A 19,929-nucleotide genomic window follows, 5' to 3' on the forward strand; every position below is an offset into this window, starting at 1 on the left:
ACAACTAAAAACTGCTGGATTAAAAAGGCATTAAAACACAGTTGAAATGAACCTGGAAAAGTCATCTATTTGTCATCAACAAAATTCATTCTGCAAGACACAGTTCAAATGCTCCCTTCCTTAGGACTCCCTCTTTGCTGTACCCCCACCCTCAACTTTCATCACCATTTGAAATTATGTCCACTCTCTCACTTAGTACATTCTATTGTAATTAGTTTAAAAATATGGATTATGTGTCAATTAACCACACTTCCTCTCCCCCTTCAATGCATATGGCACAGAACTACATCACGGTCTTCAGCTTGAAGAAGGTAAAATTACTTCTAAGAAAGTGAGAAGTGACACAAAGCACAGAAAACAAAGGGGTGCAGTGAGAAAAGCATCAACAATTTAGAGAAGAAAAACTAACAACACACAAAGAAAATAAAAGGTATCAAGCTAAGCTTTCTTCCTACACAAAAGGTGGAGGGCATAAGCTTCAGATGTCAAATAACCTAGAGCGCAAACAGCTTAGGGGAAACATTGTCTAAAGCAATGGTTCTTCCCAGCTCACCTGCATCAGGGCCACCTGGAGGGACTCTAGACCCACTCCCAGGTTTCCTTTCTCAGCAGGTCTGGGTGGGGCCCAGAACCTATAACAGCTGTAGTTTTTTCATGATCTGCTACCATATTCCTCACACATACCTAAAGATTTTTTTTTTTTTGAGATTTATTTATGCACACAAGAGTTAGGGTACAGGCCTGCAATGCTGGGGTGAGGGGATTCACCAGAGACAGAGCAGGGAACAGAACAGGCAGACTGACGAAATACACTGCTGAGGGGAGCAGTGGACGAGACAGGAGAGGTCTGCCGGACCATGTGGGTAGCTCCCTGGCCAGCCGGGAATCGCACTTGTACTGCAGAGGCTGCGGACTGCTTCATAGTGCGGTGCTTAACCCCTTGCGCCTCCAGGGAGGCCCCATACCTAAAGATTTTTTAGAACTGGAAGCAACAGCCACAACTGAAGCCCTAGTAACGATGAAGACCCAGAAAGGGCGTGCAGAAGTGGGTACAGAGATGGCCCAAGACACCAAAGAGGCCTGATTTTAGACAGAGCCCATTTCTGTGAGGGCCTCACTACAGGCCGGGGTCCGAGCGACTGCACCCCGGTGGCCTCAGCCACGGTAGCGAGGCGCCCCCTCCCGTCCCTACCGAGTGGAGTCAGCCGGGGCCGCAAACCCAGCAGCCGACCGGGTGGGCGAGGCCAATCCGTCAGCTCCCGCGGCCCCCATCAGGCGGTTGCTGGGAGAGCAGTCCCGAGACGCAGTCCCCGCCCATTGGCGTAGGCGGGGCCGCCGGACTGTGATTGGCTAGCGCCGCCCGTGCGCGGTGACGTCATACCAGGGCTGACAATTTCTGAGCGCAGCGCGGGAGCTGGGAAGTGGCGGGTCGGGTGCGTCCCGGAAAGACTTGGTACCTGTCATTTCTCCGCCCGGTGCCCTTTGGGGGAGCCGGAGCCTGATCCCGCGAGCGTCCTGTCCCAGCCGCCGGCTCCCGACAGTGCTGCTGCCTCCCGCTGCTCGGGTGAGCGTCCGACGGGGCTGTGCGTGCGCGCGCGCTGGGGGGAGGGCTTTGTGGACTCTGGGCCCAGGACAGGAGCCGAGCGAGGATGGGCTCGCGGTTTCCTAGACTTCGAGCACTTCTCCCTCGTTCCCGCCATCTTCCTTCCAAAGCCATTGGGGTCACTGATGGCGTAGCATTATGGTTGTAGAAATGAATTCTAGCCTTTGACCCAGGCAGAGGAAGAACAAGCGGTGCTCCAGGAATGGTGAGATCAGGAGAAGCTTTATTACTACTCCTGCATGAGGTCCCAGACCTGGGTAGCCCCTTAAGGTCTGAGCATCCGTTTGAAGACCAAGGGTTCCTTTTATACACTACTGTGTCCATATCTGTTACATTGATAACATTGTTTTTCAGCAGGCAAAGTCCCCAGACAAGAGGGGGCAAGGTAAGGGGGAAAGATGCAGGCATTCAGGGATGGCCTTGGAGAGAGAGACAAGCTGGTTGGCTGTCCGACCTTGTAGATAAGAGTGCTGAGGCCCTGACCATGAATCTTAAAAGGGAAGGAGCTGTACGTAAGCAAACGTGTTAATTATGCCTGCTTTGGAATGTTCATTGCACCTGGGCTGGAGGTTCTGCTGGAATCTTTATTATATTCATTTGCTCAATAATATATTTTCTCATCAGTACCCTGGTCTGATGGGTCTTGTGGTTGTAGGAGATTCGACATTGATTAGTTTTCCCAACAGTTTTCAGGGCCTGCTATGAGTTAGGCACTGTGTAAGTGCAGGGACTATAGAGGTAATTATGATCCCAGTAATTAGATACCAGGCACTGAGCAGAACTGCACTTCTGTTTGAACAGAGGTGAATACAGACCATGAGGAAAAGGACCTCTATTGGAAGACAATTATGCTGTGGTGTGGTAGATGCTCAATTTGAGGTATAGGTGGAAATACTTGTAAGGGGTGACCTCTTTGAGAAACTGATTAATAGTTTGAAAGGAGAGACGGAGAATTGAAAAACTGAAGTCTGTGAATTCTCTAGCCACTCCCAACAAGCCTCTACAGCCCAGAAAACCTTACCCTTTTCCAGATAAGTAATTGCCTATTCTCGCAACTAAGTGAAAAACACATTGCTGGTTATTGGTTATTTTATTCTCACTTGGCTCTCAGTTTCAGAGAAGATGACAGAAGAACTGGATCTCATAGAACAGGACTCTGATGGGGATAGTGAGGAGGTGGTCCTCACACCTGCAGAGCTCATTGAAAAGCTGGAGCAGGTAAGCTTCCCAAATAGAATTCCCTTGCTCCAAACTTAACCTTTTATTTAGTCCAACTGTACAAGTGTCAGGAATGAGAAAAGGAGGAAATGGAATTCAAAGCTTATTTCGAGAGAAGAGGGAATGAACCTTCCCATCTACACAGAAATACAAAATAGTGGGAACAACCTCTTAGAAACCTCATAATGCCAAACACAAAATACTTAGGGAGCCAGTAAATGACAGCTTTGAGCACATTTAATAGAACAGTTCACAGAGCAAGAATCTATTTATCTTTGCAGACAGTGCAGAGATGTTATGTTGGAAACTAGTAAGTGCTATATCTTTGTCCCTTACTTTATACATCTGTGTTTCCCTATAGAATGTGTGGGTTAACAAGAAGTTGTTATATACTTTTCTAAGGGAAAGCTAGTCTTATTCTTCTTTTTCTTCCCTTTTGCATTCTTGTACCAACTGTTGTTTACATTTCCATTGCTTATCTAAAGATCATTTCTGGATAGTTCTTCTTTGAGTTATAGCTATGACTCCTTGAGTAGTTTGTGCTACTAATTGTGTGAAGCTCTTTACTATTACTGTTTTATGAAGGTCTGGTGGTTAGGAGTTCAGACTATCTAGATTTAAATTCCTCCATGCTATTAGTCTATTGTGTGACCTTAGGCAAGTAATATAATTTGCCTCAAGCCCTTCTTTGACTGTAAAGATAGATGTAATAACAGTGGCTGCCTCACATGGCTGTGAGTATTAAATAGGATCTTATAGGTAAAGTGCTTAGCTTGTTGTGTGGCACATGGTAAGCACTCACTGTGCTAATAATAGCTACAATAACCCAATGAGGAAAGTATTTTTGTTAATCTCCATTTTGTGGGTGAGGAAACTGAAGCTTAGTGATATAAAGGAATTTCCCTAAGGTCACACAGTGACTTCAGAGATGGGATATGAACCATATCTCTAACTCCAAAACATGTGCTCTTTTTCTACTATAAATGCTGCCTTATTCCTGTGTCCTCCCTTAAACTGCCCCTTTCCAGAACTTTTGTTTTTACTTTGCATTCTTCCTTCTTTCCTATCATGCATGCCACCATGAGTGACAACTGAAGGAAGATAATTTTTATAATTTTTAAATTATATCTTACAATCTTTATGAGACTAATGATTCTTAGTCTGTTTTTATATCACATGGCTTTGTGAAAACTCTGACCTTCCCAGAATACTACATATTGACTAATGCAGAATTTTCCATATAACCCTACGAGGGTCATTGACACCCTGAAATCTGTCCACTGATCTTGTCTGTGGACTCCAGTTTAAGAGAGCCTGTTTTTTTTTTTTAGGAAATGATTCATTAAACAAAAATCAAAAAGCACAGAGCATTAAAATAAAGTGCATTCAACTATATTAAATTAAGTTCTTCTGTTTCTATACTTTGATGAGTAAAAAGACAAGCTGTAAAACTGGGAAAAAATTTGCAAAATATATAATTGACAAACTGTTAAAAATATCTGCAGTGCATAAATAAACCTTACAGATTGCCCATCAGTAAAATGAAGTCTTAACAGGCATTTCCCAGAAGTGGAAACCAGGATGGCCAATATAATGAAAAAGATGTTTAACCTTCTTTGTAACAGGAAAATGAAAACTTAAATCACAACAAGAAATCACTTTATGCCTATCAGATTGGCAGAAATGTAAAAGGTAAACCATATAAAGAATTGGCAAGGATATACAGAAATGTGCACATTTGTATACACAGTGTGCATATAAATTGGTTCAATCACTTTGAAAAATAATTTACTATTGCCTAGGAAAGTTGAAGGTACCTACTGAAGGAATTAGTGTGGCCCAATAATTCTACTCTTATTTGCCACTCTGTTCTCTCTATTTTAATGAAAATTTCTGTGTGTAATCCAGTAGACATGCACAAAGTGTTTTGTGTCTTGCATTAGTTAAAAACTGAAAATAAGCCAGATATCCATCAACAGTGGAATGGATTAAAAAGTATGGTATAAACACAGAATGGGGTTGGGGGAGAACAGCAATGAAAAAAATAAAAGATAGTTCCTGCATGGATAACTAACTCTAAGGAACATCAAAAAGTAAGCTCCCTAAGAAACCATATATGTACATTTCAAACGCTTGCCAAGCTGTTGTTCAAGGCAGAGCTTGCCAGCGTGGGTGAGTGGTACCCTGGTTTGCTATAAATGTGGAATAGCCAGAGCCTCCAGGAATAGCCAGAGCCTCCAGGCTGATTACCACTTCTGGGTGTCACCAAAGGCTCCATAGAAGACTACCTAAGGGTTGTAGGCTCTAACAACACAGCCTCATCGTGGCATGGGTAAGCCTGCCTTATATCTCCAGCCTGATGATCTTGCCTAAGGTCAGCCAAGGAGGTGGACTATCCACTAGATAGCTGTTGCTACCGTAGACTCAGACTACCTGGCGTGGCCTCAGGCAGCCTGAGGGGGTCACTGACTAACACATCACCAGGAACATAATGAGGATGCTATTAAATGTCTATAAAATTAATTTAAAAGTTATCTACAGTGCAGAGTTTGTCATTTTTTAATGATTGTATTAGTTTGCTAAGGCTACATACCAAAGTACTGCACAATGGGTGGCTTAAACAACAGAAATTCATTTTCTGAATTCTGGTGGCTAAACATCCTAAGATCAGGTGCCAGCCTGGTTGTTTTCTTTTGACCTATCTTGTGATCTTGTAGATGGACATCTCCCTGTGTCTCCACATGATCTTCCTTCTATGTGTCTGTGTTCAAATTTCCTCCTCTTTAAAGGGTACCAGTCATTTTGGATTATGTCCCATCTCAGTCACTTCATTTTAACTTTATTACCTCTTTAAAGACCTATCTCCAAATACGTTCACATTTTTAGGTACTAGTCGTTAGAATTTCCACATATGTATTGGGAGGTGAAGGAAGACATAATTTAGCCCATAAAAATGAGGAGCAGATTGTCATTAAGAATTTTGATTAGGAGGCTTCCCCTGTGGCGCAGCGGTTGAGCGCTGGGTTGCAAAGCTGCCTGCAGCTTCTGCAGCACCAGTTCGATCGCTGGCTGATCCCCGGCTGCTCCCCGGCCACCAGAGGAGGGTCCCACATGGCGTGCAGACCTCTCCTGCCGCCCTCTGCTCCCCTCAGCAGTGTGCTTCGGTCCTACTGCCTACTCTGCTCCCCGCTCTGGCTCTGGTGAATTCTCTCACCCTCCTGCGCTTCTGACTGTACCCAGTGCTTGTATAAATAAAATAAATAAATAAATCTTTAAAAAAAAAAAAGAATTTTAATTAGGATTCAAATATAGCCTTTTAGACATAGAACCTGATTGTTCTAAAATGCCCTGGATTTAAACAAATTGCTCACTAAAATTTTTGAAAAGATTTTATTTGAAAGTTTAATATTTTATTATTGTATTTTCAAAATGTAAATGGGAAATCTTCCCATACCCACAGTGTATTCCAATTTACCTCAGTTTCATCCAGTGCTATCATTTTTTTTAATTCTATCTCGTGAAAAAACTGGGAAACATTATGTAGAGATACAAGCAAATGTGGTGAAACTACAGAAAACTATACACTAAAGTCAGGTTTATGGTTATCACTAAGGAAGGAGGAACACAGATTTTTTTTAAATAATGGTAATATCCTTTAATGAAGTTATGTGCACACAGGTAGTTATGTCACTCCTCTTTATGCTAATATGTGTTTCATGAACATTTTTGTACCTATTTAATATTTAATTTAATTAGCTAAAAAGAAAAACTGCTTTATAAGTGCTCTGTGAAAATTTTATCTTTTCTCATTTACTATGCTACTTGAAAATACAGGTTCTCTTTCTGGCTAATTTTATATACCTATAATACTATTACAGAAGCTTGAGCACTTGAAAAAAAATTTATGATAGTAGCAATACCCAGTATTTAATAATGGGTCTTAACAGTGATAACGGGAGAAGTGGAGGCTCAAGGATGTCAAAAGTAAATTGGGAGAAATAAATTTTGAGCTATGCTAAAAGTAAGTTTCCTGTAATTGAAAGATAAGTATAGTCTTTTCTCAGTACTTATAGATATTTCAGTTCTCAAAGCCTTGGTAATTTCTGAAATGTACCAAACATCTGGGCCTGAGTTAACCTCTTGTTCCAAAACTGTGTAATAGATGAATATCCATTTCGAATATGATCCTTTATTCTCTGGACGGTTAGTAAATGACATAATCTGTGTTTTTTCATCAGTAAATAAAGAAAACCATATGCATTTCCTCTCAGGTATAATGCTGATTGAAAAAGTATTTATAATGTGCTCTGAAATTCAGGAATGAGAAGATGTATTGATTCATAAAAAGTGTTTCTTCATTTCTCTAATAGAAATGCTGCTGGTGCCTCCTGGTGGCATATAACTGGTAAAGAAGTAGAAATGTGTAGATGTGACTTGGTAAAGGGACTGTTTGAACACCAGATGGTGTTACTGGCTATTCCTGGAGGTTAAATATATTTGTGAACACAGTCTTCCCACTAAAAGAAACATAAAAACCAGCATTAATTATAGTTTGTCTTCAAAGTATTTCTAATACTTCCAACTAATAAGCAAACAGTTCCTTTGCCTAAGGTAGCTGTGATTTTTTTGGCATAATATGTACTGACTCACAGGGTTATTTCTCTTCATTATGAGTGAGGCTCACATGTTTTAATTTACATTGTTTTTTAGGCCTGGCTGAATGAAAAATTTGCCCCTGAGCTGCTGGAAAGCAAGTCTGAAATTGTAGAATGTGTCATGGAACAACTAGATCACATGGTAAGAGTTGCTTGTCTCAAAGTTGCAAAGGAAGAGAGCATTAAAAGGATTTGTCATCTTAATTAATTAGAGGTTTGAGAGGTTATGATCTGAAAGCAAATCTGTTTTGTTTAGCCCAGCCTAGTTTATTATTATTTTTTTAATTTTATACATTTTTTACATCATTTTTCATTTTTGCATAATGTATGCATTTTCATCTTGGTTATAGTACCCACACAATTCCCACCCCCCTTGTTTTGATCCTACTCCCTCCTCTCCCCACTGTAGTGGGTCTCTGGTTTATAGTTTCTTGTTGATTTTGATTTTTACTTTATAATAATTAGGTTTTTTCCTGGTCCCTTACTTAGGTTTTCTAAATTCCTGCTATGAGTGAGACTATCCAGTATTTTTCTTTTTCTTTCTGGCTTATTTCGCTGAGCATGATCCCTTCCAGTTCCATCCATGTTGCTGCAAACTAACAACGACAAATGTTGGTGAGGATGTGGAGAAAAAGGAACTCTCCTACACTGCTGGTGGGAGTACAAACTGGTCCAACCACTATTGAAAGCTGTGTGGAGATTCCTCAATCTGCTAAAGATGGAGCTTCCATATGATCCAGCAATTCCACTCCTAGGTATTTACCTAAAGGACACAGAAACATTAATTCAAAAGGGCACCTGCACTCCTGCGTTTGTAGCAGCACTATTTACAATAGCTAAACAACCCAAATGCCCAAAAATAGATGACTGGCTCAAGAAGATATGGTACATATACACAATGGAATATTACTCAGCAATCAAAAAAAGATAAACTCTTGCAATTTGCCTAGTTTATTATTTTTAAATACTGTATTAGTTATCTACATTTACAACGCTTGAGAGTTATCTACATTTACACAACTGTGGATATCAGCTTCCTATGGAAAGTCTAAAATCCCCCACCACCAGCTCCACATGTTGACATGAGAATGGCTGACCAGGACGGTAAAGGACAGGTAAAGGTTGGTGTGCTCTCCAGTTCCCACAGTCCTAACTGCCCACCTCTCCTGGACCTTACTTCCCTGCCCCCTTGCGGACATTTGAGTCTGTGACTCTTGGCTTAGAAAAGCACCGCTTCCGAGCAGCTTTAAAACATTGGTATTTTACAGTTTCTCAACTTGAATTTAAGACTCTTTAGACACTTCTTCTGTCTGCTTTCTTATCTCCTTTACAACTGGCTTAGACTTCTCTGGACACTTCTAACTGACCATAGTCAGATTCTATTCAAATGGTCATTTTCTAAAATGACTGTTTTATTTCTCATTCTAAAATGAGACTGTTTTATTTGTGCAGTTAAGAAATTCAAATAAAATGAGAATTCTTTTTTTATATAAAAATATTTTATTTCTTTATATCCTTATTCTATAAGCTTTTCCAAAATGAGAGTTCTTATGTGATGAGTTTCTGTTCTTCTTTCACTTAAATTTAATTTGTGGGTCTTCAGCAGTGCCAGCGACAATGATCATTATCATCTAGGTGCAGATTAAACAAAAAAGTTTCTTAGTCTTGGAGCATTATATTTTATAGAAACTCGATTTTCTCTTTTTAATAGGAAGAAAATCTCAGGAGAGCCAAGAAGGGGGATCTGAAAGTCAGTATCCATCAAATGGAGATGGAGAGGATTCGCTATGTCCTTAGCAGCTACTTGCGGTGTCGTCTTATGAAGGTTTGACATGGATATATTTATAGAATAAAATAATTCAGTCTGAAATATAGATAGAGCATAGTGAGGAGAAGCTGTGCTTGGGCCTGGGAGGCTCCAGGCCATGAAAATGCTGCTGAAGCTCAAAAGCAGAGTAGCTAAAGCGTTAAGGAGGGCCAGAGATTATTCTGGAGAAGCACAGAGAGAATGTGTATCATGCACCTCCAGGGACATAGCCCACATTTTTTGTCTACTTATCTGCTATGTGAATGGTGCCCCCTGGAATTATAGTGTGGCAGTGCTGAGGGTAGAGCTTGTATTGATTGAATAGGGGATAACGAGTAGAAGAAAACTAGTCTTAAAAATTATTTTCATCTTTAATAGAGGCCATGTCAAATGGACCATGATAACTTGACATTCAGCAGTAGCATTGTGGCCATCCAACTTCTAACAATGAAATTGCTAAACATTATTTTGTATTATGTCTGTTTTAACCCCAGAAAGTTCTAACTTTCTTGAAGTTTTCTTCTTATTTGGTTCCACTTGTCCACTTTGTTATTACAACACAAATACTTTCTCTCTTCTATATGAGAGTGCTTCAGCTTGCAAATCTCATCTAAGTCCTTTCAGTTAAACATTTCATCCTAAATTCATTGACTCTCCTGGTATCTTCCTTCAAAAGGTTTCCGTTTATCAATATTCTTTTTAAATTGTACTACCTGCCACTGAATATAGTATTGCAGTTTAGCTTGCTCACTTTTGTGAAAAATAACATGATCGCTATGTATTAAACTGATAGTAATGCCACCCAGAATCTCATTAGCATATTGGTTCATGCTAACCTCCTTCTGTGCTCACCATTAACTCAAACTTCTTCAGTTTTTAAGTTATTATTACCCCATCCTGTCACCATCCTGAATTTGTGTAGTTTTGTTTTTGATCCCTAAATGTAGGACTTGCTATTCATTTCACTTGAACCTCAACATCTTATTAAATTGAGCCATTTCAATGGTTTCTAGATCTTGAGCTTGTCACCAAATATTATCAAAAGGTTTGATAAGTATGTCATCAAAGGTCTTACAGTTAATTGGCATGGGCCGCTGATATATTATTCCACCAGGGACTTCCCTACACATTGACATCTGTCCCTTGATTCACTGTTGTTGTTCAGTATTTAGGATTTTCCCTACGTGTACTGTCACCCAGGCCCAGATTTATAGTGTGTCCATAAGGGTGTCATTGAGACATTATGACATGTTCTGAAAACATTGAGACACATGGTATGTCTCTGGCCTCCACCTTCAACTACTGGACCACTATCTTTCATCTCTCTTGTAAATTCAGTAATTCTTCTGAGATTATGAAATTACATATATTTTTAGTGTACTGATATAGCAGCATTAGTAATTTACATATAACAGGAGAAAGTACTACACATACATACAAATGTATACTCCCCGCAAGTGTTAATTTATATGGAATATAATTGGTCCAAGCTCAAGAACTTACACTCATGTAAGTGGAGAAGTGCTCCTTTATTTTGGCCTTCAGAGTCCCCTTACTTTTGCCATTTCCCTACTTGCTGAAAGCATTAGATATAATCCTAGCAGCTTTGACTCCAAACAACAGACTAGTTTCCCTTCCCAAATTCTGACCACACACCATCTTTGTAACTTTTAGCTTTTTTTTTTCCTGGTAGTCCTAAGAACTTTTCCCAAGCTCCACCTTCTTCTGGACTTTATTCTTGCTGGTTATATTCATACAATAAAGTATCACAATTCTATCTGTGTATGCATTCTGTATGTGTCTTCCCAGCTTTTTTAGATTTCAAAGAATACCCTGTGCAATTACATAAAAATGTTAAATAATATCCACAGCTCTTCCTCTTGAATATCATTTATAATTATATGTTCAGATTTGTTTTTATGAAAGCCTCTTATCCTTTTAAAACTGCTCTTGTATGTATTACCTCTGAATTCTTTGAAACCTACTCTCTGCCAAAATTGAGGTCTTATTACTAGAAAGAATCTTGACCATGAAGACTTGCCATTTCTAAAGGCAATTTCTAGGTTAACCTCCAGCCATTTCAGAAAACTAGTGTGTTTGAGACGTGGATCTTGACAGATGTTTTTGTGACGATTTGTATTTATCCCCACAGATAGAGAAGTTTTTCCCTCATATCCTTGAAAAGGAGAAGACACGCCCCGAGGGAGAACCTGCTAGCCTTTCTCCAGAAGAGTTTGCCTTTGCCAAAGAGTGAGTAAGCAGTTAAGTGTGGGGCCAGACTTTCTTGCCTTGCCTTGTAAGCATGAGCTCTGGTGGTGGTATCCATGAAGCCTGTCTCAGAGTCACTGCTCACTGTCTGATAGCCCTGGTGGTTCCGACCAGTCATGTTGTTGCAGTAATTTGAATTTATGCATTTCAGGTACATGGCTAACACAGAGACCTATCTAAAGAATGTTGCCTTAAAGCACATGCCTCCTAACTTACAGAAAGTGGACCTCTTAAGGTCAGGTAAGTTCATTTTTTGGACATCCTGAGGGGCCATAGTTTATGTCCCAAGTATCTTCAGCTGCATTAGAATAGGAGCTTCACCTTCACTCTTTCCTCTCAAACATGGACAGATACATAGATAAGCAGAAAAGAGAAAGGGTTCTGGGTTAAAAATTAAAAATGTGCTAAAAGCAAGTGTAAGGGTCACCTTTTCAGCATAACTTGTATGGTTATGTTAGGTTAGGTTCAAATTAATTCTGGTAACTGCCTTTGTTAACGTAGACTCATTCATCTATCCAATCCTTTGTTCTTTCATCAATTATCTCCTGAGTATCCATGATGTTCTAGGCTCTTCTGAATGCTAAAAAACAAAGGTTACTTCAACCTGTCTCTGCTCTAAAGGGGCTATCTTTTCCTCAGATTCCAGGAAGTGTGGAGAATGTCTAGCTACTAAAAAGCATTTAACTAGGAGGCTAGGAAACCTGTCCAGGATTCCTTGTTACCTCTAGAAAAGGCTCCTCTTTTTGTTGGGAGGAATTCCTCTTGGAGAAAGGGGGAGCAGATCTAAATGTAGGAGAAGAAAAGGAAGACCTAAGGCCTCCAGTGCCCTCAAAATCTGAGTTAAGGGAAGAAAGTGGTAGTTATAACTCCTAACCTTAGATGAACCAAATGAGGACCCCACTTATAGATATAAGTCCATATCAGTCATTTCAAAATTCCTGTATCCAAGTAAGACCTTGTCACACAAAATTGCCAGACCAAATCAAACAGTTCTCCAGGGAACTGGAACCTGCCTTGTTCACAAACTAAACTTAGTATGCGAAGCCCCAAGCCTGTGTACAAGTGGGCTCTGGGAATTCCTCTCCCACCCAGCCTGTAATTTACAGCCTGTAACCCTTGTAAATTTACTATAACTAGTGTAAGTCCTACCCACTCCTTCAAAGTTCTTCCCACATTACTAAGCGAATGCCACTCACATGAGGCTTCCTAGTGTTGCTATTACCTCCTTGCCCGGAGAGACCCTGTATTATCCTTGACTTCTCCAAGATGTGCAGGCTTCCCTACTCATTTTAAATACCCATCATTTGTGGAATGAGTGGTTGCTATGAGAAACCATGAGTGGAAAGTGTGCTGTTTCGGGCCTCCCTGGTGGCACAGGCGGGTGAGCACGGCACTGTGAAGCTGTCCGTAGCCTCTGCAGCGCAGGTTCGATCCCAGCTGGCCGGGATGAAACCCACATGGCGCAGCAGACTTCTCCTGTCTCGCCCGCTGCTCCCCTCAGCAGTGTTTTTCGTCAGTCTGCCTGTTCTGTTCCCCGCTCTGTCTCTGATAAATCCTCTCACCCTCCCGCACATCTGGCCTATACCCTGTTTCTTGTATAAATAAATAAACCTTTAAAAAAAAAAAAAAGTGTGCTGTTTCTAGAAAACACCAGATACCTTCTCCAATCACACCTTTCCCCACAAGACACACATGCATGCAAATACTTTTATATTAGAGGTTCCTCTGCAGCTTTTCCCATATAGAGCTTGTTAGCTGAGCATTTTCTGATTACATTATTTGTTTTTTTGGCAGTTCCCAAACCAGATCTAGATTCATATGTGTTTCTGAGAGTGAGAGAACGACAAGAAAACATACTGGTAGAACCAGAAACGGATGAGCAGAGGTGAGTGGCGTGTGTCTTTGATGGTAGAAAGTACTCCTCCTACTGGAGCCCCTTCTAAGCTCTGCAGATACATGTTTTTCCTCCTTTTTCAGGGACTATGTGATCGATTTGGAGGAGGGCTCACAGCACCTGATCCGATATAAAACCATCGCCCCTCTGGTTGCTTCTGGAGCAGTACAGCTAATTTAAAACCAAAAATACATAAACAAGAATGAAGATGTGAAAAACCCACTTTATGCCTAAGGACAACAGACTTTTCTTGCAATGTTGTGGATCATTTGGGTATTGAGAAGGAGCTCAAGGAAGTCTTGCCAAATGTCCTCCTAACTTCCTGCCATTTTAGCCAGTATCAGTAGAGGGGGCCATCGCTCTGCTGATCCTTAAAACTGAGCAAATACATGGAGACTTTTGCTTTGTGCACCCTTCCCCTTTATAGTGTTATTGGAACTCAGGAAAGTAAGGCAAAGGTAGTATGTAAAAAGTCATTGCTGCCTATAATTAGAGGACTGTAGTTAGCCCTGACCTTGTAGTGGCAGGGGAATTCAGTTAATCTTCTAATAGGAAGATTATAAATAGATTAAAGAAATAGCACTGTTCTTTCTTCTCTGTCATGTCACTAGATTGTGTGAACTAACCTATTGGAACCTCTAATATTGGACTTAAAACCGCTTCTGTCATGTATAACTGAGAATACCAACTCAACTAATAAAGCATTAAGTTTCAGTTTGGTGGCCGAGGAACCTCTGGACAGTTCTGGGTTTGTAGTCTGATGAAGGGTGTGCTCCCTGATGCTAACCTGCAGCCTTCCCTGACTCAGGCAGCTTTGCCAAGCCAGCCTCCAGACCATCTGCCATGCCTTGGGCAAAGCTCTCTCAGCACTGCAACATTAATTATCCAATAGTGTGACCTCAGTTGCAGTTTTTCCTTTTTAAGCTCTTCACTTTAGGGAAGTAGATGAAATTAATCTTACTGTAAATGGAAAATCTCCCAGTGGTACCTAAAGGAAGGGTGTAGACAGTGAAGGAATCATCTTTCCTTGAAACATGATAAAAAGCAACTTGCATTCTTTATTATTGCTTGATGAAAAGGCAGTAGATTTTCATTCTCATGATGCAGGCTGTTAAAGCAATCAAGGTAATATTGCTATCATTTCCGAGAGAAATTGCCAAGGAAAGCAAGGAAGGTTTCATGCATTAATGAAAGTGTTTTATACATCATCCCCCTTCCCCCAGGGTGTTTTTATCCTCTACAGCCATTTACTAAGCAAATACATGTTAGCAGACAGTGTACCAGTTAACATTCAAGACACTGAGATTCCACTGTCCCTACTCATGGGGACAAGCGCCTTGCAGAGATGAAAACAAGATGACTCACCAGAGAGTGACTGGATTGGGTGATCTGAGAAGTTCTCACTGAATTTGGTGAGGTTGAGAGCTGAATAATAAGAGGAAGGACATTCCAGGCAGAGAAAACAGCAGAAACAAAAGACGCGCAGCAGAAATGAATTCTGTCTGTAGTCAATATGACTGGAACATACTAAGAGGAAGATTGTGTGCAAATCACTTACAGCTTTCTTAGCAAGGATCCCATTTGGTCCTCACAGCAATCGTGAGAAGTGGGCAGGTCTGACAGTATGCAGTAGTGGAAAATAAAGCAGATGTGTAGTGATATGTCTGAGACCAGAATCCAAGCGGGCTTCCTAATTACCTGTGTGCCTTCTCTCTCTCTCCCTGCCTCTCTGGCATGCTACTAAGCACAGGAGGGAGCATGGGTTATGTGCTACTGAAGCCTTAATGTGCACCAGTGGCCTAGAGATCTTGTTAAGAAGCAGATTCTGATTCAGGAGGTCTGGGTGGGACCAGGAACCCGTACTTCTGCGGAGCATTTAGTCTGAGCGGTTGCTGCTGACCAGGGATCTCCTGTCCGGTTTGTGCCAGGCTTTACAGCGGAGTTTAAAAGTCTCTACTAAAGTCTCAGAGAATCATTTCGTTTCCCACATCGCCTCTTCAAAGGAAGACTCATTTAGATATGTCATTTTAAAACAAAGGGAAAGTTGTATTTTAAAACCAACTAGAAAGGGAAATGATATGTTTAGTGTGACATTAACTTAAACTTGCAGTTCATAATATTTTATGGTTAAAAACTTGTCACTGAAAGCATGACAGACGTTTTCTTCAAATTATTGCATCATCCTATAGTTTGTCCATAACAAAGCGCTTTTTCTGAGAAGGGCCTATTGGTCATATTTGGGTTTTCCCAGCAGAAACAACCATATGTCCACAGCAACAGGACCCAAACGGTGTTTACCCTGTGCCCAGATCCCAGCAGACATCATGGCTTTAAATTCACCCTCATAGACATCAAACGTCCTTTTGTGGAGTACGAGTTGACCATAAAGCTTTCAGAGTGAACTGTTAAGCAAGCATTTGTATATCATTTCTTCATAAAATGTTCTTTAAATAATTTATCATGGGAGACTAAATGTCTCAAACATTCAGAATCTTTCAAGAATTGATACTTCTTTAGTATTGTGATGAAGCAATACAAAACAAAGCAACTCTCATCTTAGCATTTTTAAGTGTGCAGATTAATGGCATTAAGTGCATTCCCATCATGCAACTGTCACCACCACCTGCCTTCATAACTCAAGTTATAAAACTGAAACTCTCCCTTTGAACAGTAGCTTCTCCTGCTTCCCTTCCCCTATCCCCTAATAATCACCATTATACTTTGTCTTTGTGACTTTGACTATTCTAAGCACTTCACCTAAGTGGGAATCAAACAGTTTTTCTCTTTTTGTGATTGACTTATTTTCTTAGTTTAATGTCTTTAAGGTTCATCCCTGTTATAGTATGTTGCAAAATTTCATTTCTTTTTAAGGCCAAATAATATTCTATGTATATTTATGACACATTTTGCTTACCCATTCATCTCTCAATCAATGGATATTTGGATGGTTTCCACATTTTAGCTATTGTGAATAATGTTGCTTTGAACATGGGTATAAAATATCTTCTTGAGGCCCTGCTATCATTTCTTTGGGGTATATACCTAAAGTGGAATTTCTGGATCCTACAATAATTCTATTTTTAATTTTTTGAGGAGTCTATTTTTCCATAGCAGCTCTACCATTTTACCAATAGTATACAAGAGCCAAGCTAACAGGTGTGAAGTAGTATTTATTGTAGTTTTGATTTGCATTTCCCTAATTCTTAGTGATGTTGGGTGTCTTTTTATGTGCTTATTGGAGAAAGTTTGTCCTCTAATAATCTTATTGAGGATTCTGTATATGTGATGATTTGCATCCCTCTTGCTGCTTTCAAGATTCTCTGTATTTAAAGTTTGATTATAGGGGCTCCCCTGGTGGCGCAGCGGTTGAGCACTGGGCTGCAAAGCTGCCCGCAGCCTCTGCAGCGCAGGTTCGATCCCCGGCCACCGGGAGGGTCCCATATGGTGCAACAGACCTCTCCTGCTGCACCTGCTGCTCCCCTCAGCAGTGTATTTCGTCAGTCTGCCTGTTCTGTTCCCTGCTCTGGCTCTGGTGAATTCTGTCACCCTCCCGTGCTTCTGACCGTACCCAGTGCTTGTATAAATAAATAAATAAATCTTTAAAAAAAAAAAAGTTTGATTATAATATGTCTTGGTGTGGGTGTCTTTGAATTCATCTTACTGTTTGTTGAGCTTCTCTGATGTTTGTGTTTATCACATTTGAGGAATATTGAGGAATATTCAACCATTATTCAAATATTTTCTCAGCCCTTTCCCATTTCTCTTTTCTTTCTGGATCTCCCAGGATGCACCCTGGATGGTGTTGTATCCACAGGTCTCTTAGACTCTGTTTACTTTTCTTTAACCTTTTCTCTTTCTGTATCTAAACCTTGATGATTTCAATTGTCCTATCTTAAGGTTCATGCATTCTCTTTTCTATCTGCTTAAACCTACCTTTGAATCCCTCTATTGAGTTTTTCATTTGAATCATTGAAATTTTCAGCTCTGTAATTCTTTTTTATTTATTAATATTTTCATTTTGCTCATAGAACATTTACTTGACCCTCTGCACATCTTTAGTTCTTTGAGCAACTTTTAAAGTCTTTGTCTCATAATCTGCCATCAGATCTTTTCAGGGATATTTCTATTGATTTATTTTTTTCCCCTTGAATGGGCCATACAATTTCTATTTGTTCGTATGCCTGGGGAATTGTTGAACGTTGGATTTTAAATTTAATAATGTAACTTTGAAAGTCAGATTTTCCCCCTAGCCCAAGGTTTGCTGGGTTTTATTTTTGTTTATTGTCATAGGATGTCTGTCTCTGTGCTGAGGATCAGCCTCAGTATAAATGTAATGTTTTCTCAGCTCATTCTGAGCCTTCCCCCGAGCATGTACAGTCACTTTCTAATTTTCCCCATATATGTGGTTGCTTTTGAATGTCTTAGTCTTTCATGTGTGGTGTCTAAATTGGGGGAAAAGTGAAAAAGAAAGGAGAAAAGAAGGGTGCCATCTCTATAGATCCTCTAAAAGCCACTTCAGCCAGAGAGGAAGATTTCAACAATGGGGGAAGTGCAACAGCAATGTCTGCCTGCTTTTTGTCTGCATGTCTGTGATCAGAAGCAGCAATCAGCAATATTTGAGGACAGCGTCCCTTTTTCCCACCTTAGCTTTCACAAGTTATGTGCAAGGTGCTCCAGGATCATTTGCATAGCAGCCTGTCACAGGACTGGGGGCAGAAGGTAGATGACTGATACTCTACTAAGAGCTGAAATTGACCAACATTAACTTCACTTTATGGTCCAGGCCTTCCCCTGGAAGTTGCAAGTCTTCAATAGAGTTCCAAAATTGTGACTTCAGACAGATTCCCTAATGTAAATTGTTCTCTAGGTGGGGAGGCAGATTCCTGTGTTGCTTACTGTACCATCTTTCCAGAATCCTCTAACAATTGACTTTCTGACCAGCTCACTCTGAAAGTATTCTAATCTTGTCATAAAAACTTCATTTTTAAAAAAGCAAAAAAAAAAGTATTCAAATAGTAGACTTTATTTCAAATAATTTAGCTGTTTTTAAAAATTGAACATCCCTCCCATGACTGAAAAAACAACTACTAAGAGTATTCAAAAGGAATGCATTCTAGATTCTGAAGGCATGTCAATGACCACTTCTAATTTTTATCAAGTATTTACCCTGAGTCAGACTGTTCTATCCATTAAGTAGATAAACTTATAAATCCAAACAGTAACCCAATGCAAGAAATCCTGGGTATCATTTTGATGAAATGCTTGATCCTTGTAGGGCATATGCCCATGCCTTTGAATAGGCTACTTTACAAGTCTATAGTGGTAGAAGTTAACTTACAGAACACTGGTAAAGACATGACTAGTTCCTTACTGCTGTGCAAATGATTACTGTAAGGCAATGGAAATGAATTTTGTCCTGTAGAGAATAAAGTCAAATCCTCATTTGAATGGGTTTTTAATATTTTTCTGGTTCTCCCATTACATAATAAGTGAAACAACATCTTAGGCACATGTCCCTTTTATGTCTGTATGAAAGTCAATAGTTGCTACCACATAGGTGTTTACAGATTAATTTTTTAATACAATCATAAGGTGGGTAATATTGTTAGCCTCATTTTATAGATGAGAAAACAAATGAATTTACTGAAGATCACATAGCTACAAGGGAGAAGAGCAGGGACTCAAACCACAGTGAGCCCAGTACTTCAGAGTCCACCCTCTTAACTATCTTGCAGTTCTCTCCACAAAAGACTTTACCGTTCACATTACTTCACAGTAGGTGGCATTTTTCATAGCATAGGAGTATTTTAGGCTTTAAGCATAATCATGCTCTACTTACCACAGCGCTTGCAAATTTACCTAATTTTTCAAGGCAGGGAAAACCATTCAAAATAAATTCAGGGCCTCCCTGGTAGAGCAAGGGGTTAAGCACAGCACTGTGAAGCTATCCACAGCCTCTGCAGCACGAGTTCGATCCCCAGCCAGCCAGGGAGCTACCCACATGGTGCAGCAGACCTCTCCTGTCTCGCCTGCTGCTCCCCTCAGCAGGGTATTTCAGTAGATCTGTCTGTTCTGCTCCCCACTCTCTCTCTGGTGAATCCTCTCACCACCACTCCCCGCTGCACACACACACACTGAAGCACTGGCCTATACCCCAGTTCTTGTATGCATAAATAAATAAATAAATCTTTTTTTAAAAAAATTAAAACAAAATAAATTCAGCAAACAACTACCCTTTAAACTTCCCTTCTTGTCCAGTTCTATTAGGTTCTTTGAAATTAAGACAAAGTAAATGACTATTTCTTCCCTGAAGGAGTCTACAATGAATCTTTAGAAGACTCCCTATGTGAAAATCTGAAAAAGTGAGATTGTATGGTTCAGAAAAAAACACTTACTTTCATTTTCAGGACTAAGATGGTTGAAAGGACATTACTTTCTTGGGCACTAAGCTTTGCATATGAGGGGATATTTTAAATCTCTTAAT

General features: G+C 40.2%; 2 protein-coding genes across 5 annotated transcripts in view; one reads left to right on the top strand and one right to left on the bottom strand.

Moving 5' to 3' along the window:
- Positions 1–1,950, bottom strand: part of LOC129146778 (uncharacterized) — a 79,739-nt gene extending 77,789 nt beyond the window's left edge. For all 3 annotated transcript variants that reach the window (XM_054700915.1, XM_054700913.1, XM_054700914.1), the window contains exon 1: positions 1,458–1,950. In XM_054700915.1, coding sequence (XP_054556890.1) covers positions 1,458–1,927 — 470 coding nt within the window. In that variant the 5' untranslated portion in view covers positions 1,928–1,950. The remainder of the gene's footprint in view (positions 1–1,457) is intronic.
- GINS4 (GINS complex subunit 4) lies at positions 1,390–17,037 on the top strand. 2 transcript variants are annotated; one of them, XM_037526130.2, is made up of 8 exons: positions 1,390–1,564; positions 2,715–2,821; positions 7,532–7,618; positions 9,188–9,301; positions 11,436–11,533; positions 11,703–11,791; positions 13,346–13,436; positions 13,529–17,037. In XM_037526130.2, the coding sequence occupies exons 2-8, from the start codon at positions 2,726–2,728 to the stop codon at positions 13,623–13,625; spliced, it is 672 nt and encodes a 223-aa protein (XP_037382027.1). In that variant the 5' UTR covers positions 1,390–1,564; positions 2,715–2,725; the 3' UTR covers positions 13,626–17,037. The 2 variants fall into 2 exon arrangements, with proteins under 2 accessions (XP_037382027.1, XP_037382028.1); XM_037526131.2 differs by lacking the exon at positions 1,390–1,564 and adding an exon at positions 1,620–1,808.
- Positions 17,038–19,929: the final 2,892 nt, after the last annotated feature.

This window comes from Talpa occidentalis, unplaced genomic scaffold, assembly GCF_014898055.3.
Source record: "Talpa occidentalis isolate TD23 unplaced genomic scaffold, MPIMG_talOcc4v2.1 talOcc4.4, whole genome shotgun sequence".
NCBI lineage: Eukaryota > Metazoa > Chordata > Mammalia > Eulipotyphla > Talpidae > Talpa > Talpa occidentalis.

Bases quoted from the DNA above. Each gene is read 5' to 3' on its own strand.
- GINS4 (XM_037526130.2), top strand. From the start codon at position 2,726: ATGACAGAAGAACTGGATCTCATAGAACAGGACTCTGATGGGGATAGT. The intron at 2,822-7,531 runs GTAAGCTTCCCA...ATTGTTTTTTAG, and splicing joins TCATTGAAAAGCTGGAGCAG to GCCTGGCTGAATGAAAAATT. The intron at 11,792-13,345 runs GTAAGTTCATTT...TTTTTTTGGCAG, and splicing joins AGTGGACCTCTTAAGGTCAG to TTCCCAAACCAGATCTAGAT.